This window comes from Patagioenas fasciata, chromosome Z, assembly GCF_037038585.1.
Source record: "Patagioenas fasciata isolate bPatFas1 chromosome Z, bPatFas1.hap1, whole genome shotgun sequence".
Lineage (NCBI taxonomy): Eukaryota > Metazoa > Chordata > Aves > Columbiformes > Columbidae > Patagioenas > Patagioenas fasciata.
In genome coordinates this window covers 77,496,853-77,509,510 of record NC_092560.1, presented here as the reverse complement: position 1 = coordinate 77,509,510, position 12,658 = coordinate 77,496,853, and the positions used below count along the sequence as shown (strand labels likewise).

Below are 12,658 nucleotides of genomic sequence, written 5' to 3'. Positions count from 1 at the left end.
TACCAAGATGTAAAATTCCACCTGTATGGCAGAGACACCCTTGCAGTAAAGTACTTAAGTAAATGCTTACTTCCCATGGTACCTTCACTAAGCTTAAAGTGAAACATGATTCAATGGCTTTGGCAAATCAGGCCCAAATTCATCAGTTTTTCAAGAAAAAGATGTTTAACCATCTGTGGAGACTGGTAACCTGCTGGGTCAGGGAAGAGTTGCAGGGTTGACAGGAAAATAAAATTCAAGCATATATTCTGCAAAGGAACGTCTTCACAAAACTTTTCCTGTGGATGTTGTTCTAGGGAGAAGTAGTTTTCCCTGATGCTCTAGAATATTATTTTCTCTCCTGAAAATCCTTTGCTTAAATTGTGTATACACTCCATTTGGAAGGCCATAACTAATGGGAAACAGTCCCATCAACCAGGCAAAAGATTTGTTTTCCTTTGCCTTTAAGTGAAATATCAATGGATGGATATTTTATTTTTAGTTGAATATGAAATTTCACAAGTGACCTGTCAAGCTCCTGTTTTCAAGAATGGCTTTATTTTACACGTCAAGACAGGCTGAGAAATTAGTTTTTCCCACAGAGGACTCTGATTAGGGATTACAAAGTGAGTGTGGCGCAGGGTGATTTTTCCTCCATCTTTTCCCTTGCCCTGCCAGCCCAGGGAGCATCTGACTCTGCTGACTAAGGGGAGCAATACATACTGCACATGGGAAGGGGGATGGGAAGTGAGACAGTCATGTTAAGTAGAGTTGCTGGCCCAAGAGAGAATAGGGAAGGCATAATAATACTTAGCCCTTATATTATTCTTTTCATCAGTGGATATCAAAGCACTTGAAAAAAGGAGGTTGATTTGATGGGAAAGGAGATAAATGCCAGTTCCAAGTAGCCTATTGCAGAGGCACCAGCAGGAATGCTCACTTTTGTGATAGTCTCATTTGACTGTGGATTTGCAAGGTAGAGAAATAAATAGGTCCTTCCCTCAGTAAAATGCAGAATTAACACACAGATCTCAAAGTACATTTCAAACATTATTGACTTACCTACTGTAACTTTCTTGGGGGCTGGGGAAATATAAGGTCCACTCCAACAACCAGGGAGAGCAAGAGGGAGATTATGTATTACTAATAAATGACTGAGCAGACAGGACCTATTGCCTCTGTCAGCAGACAACAGCTGATTTACACCGTGGTTTAACTGCTCGCAGAAGCAATAAATAGTCCAGATGAAGGGCTCTGCAGTTTTTACCCCATGGAAATTCTGGCCCATTATGGGGCATTTCTAATGTCATCCAGTGGATTAGTAGGAGTCACTGAAATGGAAAGTAGTCTTATTCTGCTGTAGATGAGCTGCACTGTTTGGCTCCTTTGTTAAAAATCCTGCAGTGGGTCATCTAATAGAGTTTACTCCCTGATTTTCTTTGGGCCATGTGGAAGGGCTGCACATGAGGAACCATGTATAGAAAGCATCAGTTCCAAGGTCAATCTTCATATTCAAGAGAGATGCAGCATCTTTACTGGCTACTTATCTTTAACCGCTTACAGGCACATCTCATTGCAGAGCACTCTTAAAAAAATAACAACTTTTCCTCCTCTTTCTTTGCAGTGTGTACTCTAACTTGCTTCTATTTGCCAATGGCCTTTCTGCCCTGTGTTTATGATACTGATGTTCAAAGAGGCCCAAAGTCCTGCTGTGACAGGCAACCCAGAAAAACATCTCATAAGAGGCAGTCTTAGATTCCATTGGGTCAAATGGCTGCTGTGCAGTCACTACGACTCACATCAGGAGAGAAGAACACTCCAGGGGCAAGAACTTCATGTGGAGGTTACCCATGTTTTCATGATGCCATCTACAATAATAGCTTGGTTTTCAGCAGTGTGAGGCATCAGCAATTTCCTGAGGCAGTTCTCTGGCCCTAAGACTTCCAGGACAAACAGATAGAAAGAAAAGAGGAAGGAAGAAGACACTAACTTATTTACAGTTCTCTGTCCTGCTAACTAGAGCAGGTCACATCTCCAAAATCCATATGCAGAGATGAATACTTATTCACTTCATTCCTCTGTGCTGCATTGTACCCACCACACTGCAGCCTCTGCTCTGCAAATCACAACAGCAGCTCTGAGCAGCCCAATCTGCTGTAAACCAGTGCCTCCCTCCAATACAGCTGCAAATAGGTTTAAATCATTAGATTCAGGTTACCAAACAGTCTCTTGGATCAGGGTTAATTAAATGAATGTTGAAATCTAATTAAGGACTGGCCCAGGTGATAATTAGCAGGAAATGTATGCATTAAAATATTCATTTGTCGATGAGGTGCAATTAAGAGTGTGATTTGGGGAAGGATCAATAACTACACCACGTGACTTAAAAAAATGAAAAGTCGCCCGGCCTTGAGCAGAAATGCATGAGAATTTTGGCTGTTTTTTTTTAATTCCAACCCCCCTGTGAGCTTTCAGTTTTGCTCTTATAATAACTTCTGAAGACTGCTCTCCACCCTTGAATAGAACATTCATCTCTCCAGTCCTTTGTTTTCCTGAAGCACTTCTTTCAACCCCTTGCTCTTCACCACATTGTTCAAGTGTGTTATAGATTTATTAGAGAGAGACTAACAGGTCAAAAAGAAATATTCTTTGCCAATGAATATCACTTCACCCAGAACAGGCTGCTAATCCAGGGGAACATCACTCATTGTGTGGTGTTAGATTGTTTTGGTTTGTTTTGTTTTTAGCAAGTTAATTCCTCAAGTCTTTATTCATAACTGAGGATCTGGAGAGGCTGTTGAATATGCATAGCTTGGACTTACTTATATATATGTACATCCATAGCTGTGGTTTACTCCGCTATTACCAATTTGTAGCAGAGCAACTCTTCTTTCACCGAGATGACTTTTCTCAGGTTACAGGTACATGGGGGGGAGTGTGTAAACCAGTTAATGACACTCCCCCTTTGCAATCCCAGGCAATCCTAACTCTGCTAGGAAAATGAGGGCCCCACAACAACCCAGCTCCCCTGACACGGAGCTGTTTTTCCCCTGTTGCTGTGACCAGAGGTTGAGCTGGCGATTTCCACTGACGGTATTTCCGTCTGAAAATACCAGTGTGTCAGAAGGGAAGCGCACCATGAGAGTGTGATGATTTCAGCTGCTCTTTGTCCATCCTGACAGCTCACCTGCCCATCTCCCCAGGCTTGGGTGGCAGCCCAGCTCCCAAGGCAATTATTTTTATTCTACTGGGGTTGCTGCTGATTCCCCCTCCTCTGCGTCCTCTTTCCCCAGGGAGACAGCACTGTGGGGAATCAACCAACCCATGAAGTTAGGGCATCCTTGGAGCCAGCCAAAAATCTATCAGTGCCTACCTTCCTAAGTGGATATATTTCTTCCCATCCCTGCCTCCTGTCAGAAATTTAAGAATGACAGTTACTGACCTTTCATCTCATTTTGGGGAGGAGAAGTATTTCTTTCATTCCCAAAAGCTCTACATTTTTCACAGACTGCTGCAGCCAGCTCTGACGATCGTCTGTACTTCTGTAACAGTGTTGACTGCACACATAACCCAAACATTGTAAAGTATTGCTGGAAAAGTGTAATGTGGGCTTTTTTTCTGATAGCCTCCATTTCCTACTACTCATGGACAGGAAATTCAGGTCGATTAGGTACCATTTTTGCTCCCGTAGTTTAACAGTGCTGAAGAAATGCTTCTTTGTGATAAAACATACACTCTGCTGAGCCCTGCCTCCAAGGCTGCGCAGGGATTTCTCACTGGACATGGGAGTTACAAGACATGGCAGTGTGTTAGGGTGATCCAGCTCAGGGTGCCTGGCATACACAGAGCTAACACATTCCATCAAAACAAATCAGTCCACAAACCCTACCATATTCATCCAGCAGAAGCTCCTACACATTACCGCACTGAGTCCAAATCTTTGTCCTCTGATAAAGACAACCTGCTACTCCAGAATGTCTTCTATATTTTTAAAGCATAAGCCAACAGCTTTTGCAGGAAGAACATTAATGACATCCTGGAAGTTTGAGTTTTGGGTGAAGCTGGGAACCAGGCTGCTGACCACAGTCATTCACCCTCCAGGGTCCTTTCCTTCCCTCCTGATACTCTCAGCCTCTTGAAAAGGTCCAATTCAAAAGGCCTGAGAGGTTGCATAGGAAAAATCAGCATCAGCTGAATCCCATGCTACCAAATCTGTGTTAGATGTATTGATTGCATGAGCCACTGTTTCCTGGTTCATTCCCTCACGTGTGTCCTTTTATGTCTTGTTCTGCAGGGAGCCTCTTCCAGCCTGGTGGTGAAGTTTGCAGATACCGACAAGGAGCGTACAATGAGACGCATGCAGCAAATGGCAGGACAAATGGGCATGTTCAACCCCATGGCCATCCAGTTCGGAGCATATGGCGCCTATGCACAGGCAGTAAGTATAGACATTTGCTCTATGCCATGTTCACGGGTACAGCGGTAGCACCCAGAATGACACAAAAGCACATGTGGGCAGAGGAAAAAATGACAAGAGCAGAGGGGGAACTAGCGATTTCTCTGTTAAATCATTTACACGATGGGAGCAAACCGAGCCATGCCATCCGGGGTAGGTGAGACCATCTCCTAAGCAAGCCTCAGAGGTGCAATACCTGCTTCTAGCAGTAACCAAACCATAATCAGGTGTGCATCCATGCAAGACACTTCCTATGGGGTCTAAACCATTACTGTGAAATCCAAACACAACTAGCTTGTGAGGATTTGGATAAAATAGACTTGAATTCAGCTTGTCCTAGTTCTCTGTCCCATGCCAGCACCATCTGGTGTCAAAGAAGTCTTGTGAGGGCACAAATACTTTTCTGGTCCTCCTCTGTTACCAGGCCACATAGAATGAGCTGAATGGGGTGGATGGCCCTCTGCTTCATTTGGCTAGGCCCCTGCTGCATCATACATAGTTGTGGGTGTCTTTGGAGTGACCACAAGATAAAACAGCAGCTGTTGACAGAAGTGGGTTTTTTTTATCTAGCATGCTCGGTAATATTAAAATGAACAAGCAGACATATGCACACATAGAGTCCTGGCTCCTCAAAGCAGTATGATTTAAGCACACTGGGAAAACGCATCAGCTATTTAAAGCAGAGTTGCATGATCTAACTTCAGGTACTCTACTTGCATAGCAAACCTGGACCCTGGGACCCAGAGAAAATGTGACTGTACAGGGAGCTGGGCACCTGACAAAGCCCTGAAATTGATGCCTCTGGCATAAATACCTTTCCTTAGGCTACAATTAACAAGGACCTGCAAGACAAGATCAAGTTCAGGTAACTTGGTCTCTCTGCCAGATATTTCAGAGCGAGGTAGAGGTGATCCCTGCAGCAGGCAGACAAAATACTGCCAGGTGACTTTGGCTGCCTTCTCTGGAGCAGATTTGCAGGTGGTGACAGTGCATCTAGATACTTCATCCATTTGGTGGTAAAATGTGGCCCTCATGTACTCTGTGCTAGATTCATGTATAGGAGGGAAGCATCATTAATCCCATTTTCCAGAGTAACATCTTGCTGAATGAGAGACTGAATGTCTTGCCTTGGGTAATATAGGGCTAGCTCAGGAATCACACTCCAGTAGACCTGTACTCCCCCCAGCACGCTGACTGCAAGGCTCTGCTTTCTTCCCTGCTTGTTTCCTTCTCATTCATTGGCACCATGGATTTCCCACTACATCCACATATTTTTTTTTTTTTTAACTTGAGGAGCTAGAAATTTCTGTCCTCTGCTAAGTGTCATGTGCCTGACTGGACACTTGGTACAACCAAGTGTACCCCTTGTATGGACCATGTAGGACTCTCTGCAGAGCTCCACAGAATTTCTCTCCTTCATCACAAATACACTCATTGGTGCTATTCTAAACTTTTAAAATTCTCTCCCCACTAGATAAATTCCATTCTTCACTCCATTTTTCCCTCTTCATTTCTATTCCCAGGCAAAGACAATCTTCACCACTTCCTTTGTCTCCTGATCCCCTTCTCACACAATTAAAGAGCTGTGCCCTCCCCAGCCAGGCTGTGTTTAACTGTCCTTCTGGCCAGGGAAGGCTGCAGGAAGGGGAAAATGACAGTAAATCACAGCTGAGCCCGGGCCAGTGGCCAGCAGGCTGGCAGGGAGATGCGGTGCCTGTGCCCCCACAGAGCAGAGGAGTGAACAGGAGGCAACCCATGGGCAGCTGGGACCAAACATCTGCAGAGGTTGTCAGGCAGGAGATGTGACTCGTGTTACGCTACAGGCACTGATCAGGCAGCTGGAGTGGTGGTGAAGACAGAATCACAGAATCACAGAACGTTAGGGATTGGAAGGGATCTCAAAAGATCATCTAGTCCAATACCCGTGCTGGAGCAGAAACACTTAGATGAGGTTACACAGGAAGGTGTCCAGGCGGGTTTGAATGTCTGCAGAGCAGGAGACTCCACAACCCTCCTGGGCAGCCTGGTCCAGTGTCTGTTACCCTTACTGAGAAGAAGTTTCTTCTCAATTTTAAGTGGAACCTCTTGTGTTCCAGTTTGAACCCATTACCCCTTGTCCTATCATTGGTTTTCACCAAGAAGAGCCTGGCTCCATGCTCGTGACACTCATCTTTTGTGTATTTGTGAACATTAATAAGGTCACCCCTCAGTCTCCTCCAAACTAAAGGGACCCACTGTCCCGATGCTCTGGTCCAAAAACTGTCCTCGCATTTTGGTTTATGTGGAGTAATTCTTCTAATTGCCAGCTGAGTCTTTTACTGATATCAAAGATGATGCAGTCTGCACCTTTACACCACAAAAGTTCCCTCCATCTATTTCTCACCAGATAATACAGAACATTTTGAAGGTAGGTGAACGAGGGAGGGTTTATCATCGAAGGAAGAGTGAAAACGATTTCTGAGTCCGCTTCTGTTCCACTTGAAACCAATAAATATATTTCCTATTGATTTCTGTTTAAGCAGAATTGGACCCATTCTATTTTTTTTTTTCTCGTAAATATGCTAATAAAGAGGGGGGAAGAATATGTTTTAGATCTCGACCCATTGGATATGACAAGCTGGTGACACCAATTACCCTGGGGACTTCAGAGCTGTCTAAATGATGGGATCACATTTCTGTGTGGCGCCTGTACACCCAGAGCGTGCTTAGATGCTGTCTCTCAATCAGCTTCCCTATCTGTGTCTCTCCCTATCTGCTTCATCTCACAGTCTCACACAAAAGGGAAGGAAGGGAGCACCGAGGCTCTGTGACGTTCCCTCGGTCCTGATTAATATACCTCGGACTGCTGGCTCTTAGATATAGGAGTGATTGGCATCTGGTAAATGCCAGTGGGAGATGGAGGGATTGATAGGGGGAGAAAGAAAGGGGGGAACAGTTTTATTCAGCTCAAACTGAAGTTGAAGAGCTAAGGCAAGTCAAGAGGAGGGAAGGTGAAATAGTGAAAATACAAGAGCAGGACGGCAGTGACAGCTGATGCCACTGCCACCAGCAACTTGTGTGACCTTGGGTGAATCGTTTGATCCCCTGGTCTCAGTTCCCCATGTACAAAGAAAGCTGATCATCAGAGTTATTTATTTTCCTTTCTCCCTCAGGGATATGTCTCTGTCTTGTGCTGTCTCTCCATGGGTTTTCACACAGGGTTATGATGGTAACACAAGTTTAAGAACTGCCTCGGTGCTTAGTAGTAAGGCCAGGACCAGCACAAGACACTAGGCTCTCTGATTTGTACTCATAACCTGTACTCACAGCTACCCCACCACAGTCCAAGCTTGACTGATGTCTCCACATAAGAATTCCCAAGCAATCCCATGAGAGGTGGTTAATCAATAGTTTCTAATGGTATGTCCCCATGAAGGAGGTTGCCAAGTCCCCTACATAGTGGTTTCTTGCTGAATCTCCCACAGTGAGGCACCGTGCACAGGACTTGATTAGCTCCTGCAAAAAGGTCTCCCTGCGTCAAGGTGGTCAGTGCAGCAGAAATCCACACAGTGCAGCTGTTTGAGAGATTGGTGGGCAGCCATGGCTTTGCAAACCCAGCAGCATCACTGAGGAGAGGCAGTAAGGGTCTCAGTCTATCAGTTTGACTGATAATCATTAGTGTTGCCACCAGGACCACTTTGGGTCTCAGCTCCTCTTTAAGTTACCTCCTTTGCAGCTCAGCAAATGGCCATGTCACAGTTCACTCCCTGCTGCTGCTCACTGCCAAGCCACTCAACCTCAGCTTAAGCAACCTTAACCTTGATCACAGCAACAGCCTCATATCAGCTAAGCAACTAGTCCTTGGGTTCAGCAGCCACATGGTCTCAGCTCTGGAGGCAAAAAAGTCAGGAGGCAAAGGACGTTCTCTGTGTGTGTTTTTTGTCTGCACTCCTTTTGGGCCACCAGACAAAGCTTGGCACTATGTGTGCTGTTCCAGTGACAGAGAGAGCCACGTCGGACCCACCTCACCTCTTTTGTATGCAGCTCAAAGCCAGTCAGGTTTCATGGCTCCCTAAAGCTCCCAGAGCCCCTGTACTAATTTATTTCAGATTTTTTGGATTGTTTTAGTTTTTTTCTTTTCAGCAATATCTCCCCATACTCATTTAACTTCCCCTTTTATGGGGCAATTACTTATTTTAGTTCACTCATGTATAGGGCTCCAGCCCTGTTTGTTGTCAGGTTACTGTGGATCTATATCAGCTGGGTATTGATAGCTCAGTTAAGGCCAGTTTGAGGTATAGATCTGAACTCAGCCTGGAGAGAAGGAAACTGATGCTAGGTGGCACCACCTTTGATTTGCTGCCAGTTGAGAACAAACCTGAGGGCACACATTCCAGCTCAGAGCCGCACAGCACACCTTTTTAGTCCCTGGTAGGCAATGGGGTGGCCAAGTCCAAAATTGTAAACAGTAAAAATCAAAACAGACCATGAATGGTGGTAGTATAGTCCTGGCTCAAGTAAGCAACAGTGGCAAAAGTTCCTGCAGATCTTTTTTCTATGAAGAAAGAGGCAAGTAGTTAGTGGCTGAATCATGTCACTGCTGCTCCACCATGCAGAAAAGGAAATGTGCACAGATCGAAAAGGGTTGGGGAGATGGGAAAATGCAGAAGAGCAGAGCAAGAACAAAGGAAGGAGCCTTGCAAAGTGACAGATACTGTATAAATTATTTAATTTTTAAATTATTTAAAATAAGATCAAAGTCATAAATCAAGTTTGCATAAAAAATGGAGTGGGAGTGTTAGCCACGGTCTCCTGGCCAAATTCCAGCCATGGGACTGATTGCATCCTGCAGCAGAGGACAGACATAGAGGTAGTGAGTAAAAACAGATGGGGACTGGGGCAACACAGGCAGTGGTAACATTTGCTCCTCAGCCTGGAGCAAGTCCTTTGCCGTCAGTAAATCCCTTCTCCCCTACTCTGAAATTCAAAGTACAAATGTCTGCAGCTCCTGAACTGCAGACAATAACCGCAACGAATCTGGGAACATCCAGCGCAGCAAAGCTCTCAGCCATCACCATAAGTGGTCACCTTGAGAAGCTAGGGCAACAGTGACTACCCTGCTGACCACAAAAAGCATAGGTGCCCCCCTGTGCGTCCCTGCCCCAGTGCCAGTGGAGATGAAAGGTTATTTCTGCTAAATGATCTGAGGTAGTGCTGAAGGGAAGGATCACTTCTTCCAATATTTATTCAATTCATACTGTGAAATTATTTTGGAAAGATACTTAAAAAAGTCAGCTAGCCCTATGAAATCAGGGAAAATTTACTGAATATAGAGTATCTTCTGCATATAATAGTTATTGTATTTAAATGACCAAACTGGAACAGTATATTTGGTAAATACTACCTGTTATGCAAATCACTTGTTCTGATCTGTTCCAGAAGAGGAAGCTATTTTGAAGCCATAATGCTTTGTAGCAGGGCTAATACCATATTTCTGATTGTCAGCTCCCTGGTAATTTGGAAATAATGAACACTCAGATTTAGGCTCTATATACATATTTTTTTTTTAGGTTTTGGTTTTTTCCACAGTTCTCAGGAAGTTAGAAATCCAAACTGTGGTGTACCAGGCTTCTGAAAGACACTAAGAAACATGAATCCAAGTGTTGCACTTTTATTTAGTTCTCTTAAAATCTTAATTAAATTTAAATTTTATTTTCCAAGTACAAATTTCTGTTTCCAAGAAGGTGTTAAAAATGTCTGAAGGACCATTCTGATTTTTTTTACAAAATATCTTCTGCTCGTTTGAATGCTTATGAGATATATTTTGTTTGATTTCCCAATGGCCAGTTAGATAATACAGTCATGAATTTGTCAATTCTGTGACTTTACCAAATATGAGTCTTCTTACTGCTTGATTGATCACTTTACTTACCTCTTTCTATCACAGGGATACCATGAGGATTAATTAGCTAAGTGTTTGTGTAGATCGTTAGAGGTGGGAAGCGTGGGATGCTGTTATTACTTTTATTATTATTATTACTGAATGAAGAATTTGAAAAGTCAAACAAAATATCATGTGGTTCAAAGACAAGGATATAAAATAACATTGAAAAAAATGAGAAGGTCATCAGATCGTTCAGAGTAAGCCTTTCTGCAAGGACAATGATCACGTTATTTCAAAAAGTGTGCATCAGAAATAATCCTTCTCTCTCCTCTTCCCCTTCTTTGGTTTCATGTGCATTTCTTTTGGGGGCTGGGGAAGGCAGGCTGTAGCATCCTTGTCCTATTTCTAGCAGGAGTTTTTGGCCTTGAGAAAGTCACTTCATCTCTCCATGCATCTGTTCCTCCTGTAAGAAAAGGACAATATTTCTTTTTGTTGAATGCAGTTGCACAACCCTGCCATCTAACAGCCATCGGATACCAGAGCTGGCTGTTCCAATCCCGACCCCACCTCTGGCCACCTGTCCCTACCCCATGCCACTAGTCTGAGAGTGACCACATGGGGACCTACTTCTGGGAGGAAAACTGGCAACAATTGCCATGTTTTTTGCTGTATGGTTAACACTATGCTGGTGGCGTTCCTGACCCAGTGCTTGGACGTGTGGGGCATGAATCTGTCCTGGTGTGAAGGTAGAGGCAAGTCATGGAGAGGGAGCTGTGCATCAGCAAGCACTTGCTGTGGTGCAGCTGTGCTGCACAACTTCATCCTTTGCTGCTTTCTCGCTTAATCTCCCTTGCTAGGATAGGATGGTTAAGCCTGTGGAAGTGCCCATCCATACGTTGATGACAAAGATGGGTGAAGTTTAAGCACATCAACTTGACGTAACAAAAAAGTGTGTGAGATGAATCTTTCCATCCCTCTGTTGACCAGCCATCACTACCACCCTTACCGTGCTTTGGATGGCCTCACCAGTGCCTCTCCAGCTGCTCCGTCGCTTCTCAAGTCCTGGGGCAGGGGACTGCAGGCTCATAGCTGTTGAGGTGGTGTCCATGGGCATGATCCAGTTTCGTAGCAACTCCTGGTCTCATCAGAATACAAATATTTGGGCCAGGTTGGAGGAAAGAGGGAATGAATCTATAAAATTGGATGGGAAAAAGCTTTAAATGCTGAGGCAAAGATCATGCCAAGGAAGTAGAAAAGTAAAAAGAAATACATCCTTTCAGCTGAGGAAAGGAAAAGCTCCTCTCTGTCCCCTTGGATCAGTCTGAGATAACAAGGCTGCTGCCTTTCTGATTAGTGCTCTGTGGCCCCAACCCAGGCAGGAAAAATCTGCATTTCAAATGGCATATTTTAAAGTACACAGTACCCAGGGGCCCAGCTGCTATTGATTTGCCTCTGGTGGGGTCACTGCCTCACTTTCTACAGCTTTATTAACTGGGACCATATACTGGGCCTCTTTCAAAGTGAAAGGGGAGTGGATGGGACATTTGTCTTCATGGGCAACTGGGGAAGAAGTGGGGTGACATTTATTGGGAATGCCCCAGAGGTTCTATGAGGGAGACTGGTGACCCTTTCAGGACTTACCCTCCTTTTGTGGATTTCCCTGAGGCCACCCTGAGAGGAAGGAGTTAGGCCTGTGCTGTCAGATTCTTTCAAGGTGACTGAGTTTCTACTCTCCCAGCCCTGTAATGCCACTGCATTCGGCCAGGATGTGACCACCAGCTGCTGGGCTGAGAAGGACCCATCTCGTCCTCCCCCTTAATCTTTACCTCTGAGCATATCTGACCAGGGAGGGAAGGGCATGAATGGGACACAGACCTCAGAAGGGTGGCAGGAGTGTTAACAAGGATAGAAATGTCCTGATGTGGTTAGATATGGCTGGACTCCCCTTTCCAGCCAAGAAATCAAAGCTGGGATACGTGACTGTTTTCATGTATGGAATGCTACACTTCTTCCAGCCCCATGGGTTGGCTTGGAAGGCTGTAGCCCCATGTGCATCCTCTGAGTCATGAGATACAGCGCTCCAGCTCAATTCACCATGTCAGGGAGGTTTCCAGTTATTCAGGACATCCTGAGCATCCACAGAGCAGCTGAGCACACCAAAAAGGGGGTGATGATTCTCTGCAGGATGCTGCTGTAGCAGAAGCAACTGAACCTAGTTTCCCAAATCACAGGCTAGGGCCCTATTTTTACTGCATGAGCTTTTTAACCCTAGGATTAATTTAACCTCTTTGCTCCTCAAGCTCCTAATTAAGTGTCTGTGGGAGTGTGGCCAGTTTTAAGAAGCTGTTTCACCGAAACCC

General features: G+C 44.7%; 1 protein-coding gene across 13 annotated transcripts in view; it reads left to right on the top strand.

The window, feature by feature from the left end:
- The window catches only part of CELF4 (CUGBP Elav-like family member 4), a 721,430-nt gene that overhangs the window by 622,955 nt on the left and 85,817 nt on the right, over positions 1-12,658 (top strand). For all 13 annotated transcript variants that reach the window (XR_011736445.1, XM_071802133.1, XM_065860489.2 and 10 more), the window contains exon 6: positions 4,274-4,417. Coding sequence is in view for 12 of the 13 variants with exons in the window: in XM_071802133.1 (XP_071658234.1) it covers positions 4,274-4,417 (144 nt within the window). In the remaining variant the exon portion in view is untranslated. The remainder of the gene's footprint in view (positions 1-4,273; positions 4,418-12,658) is intronic.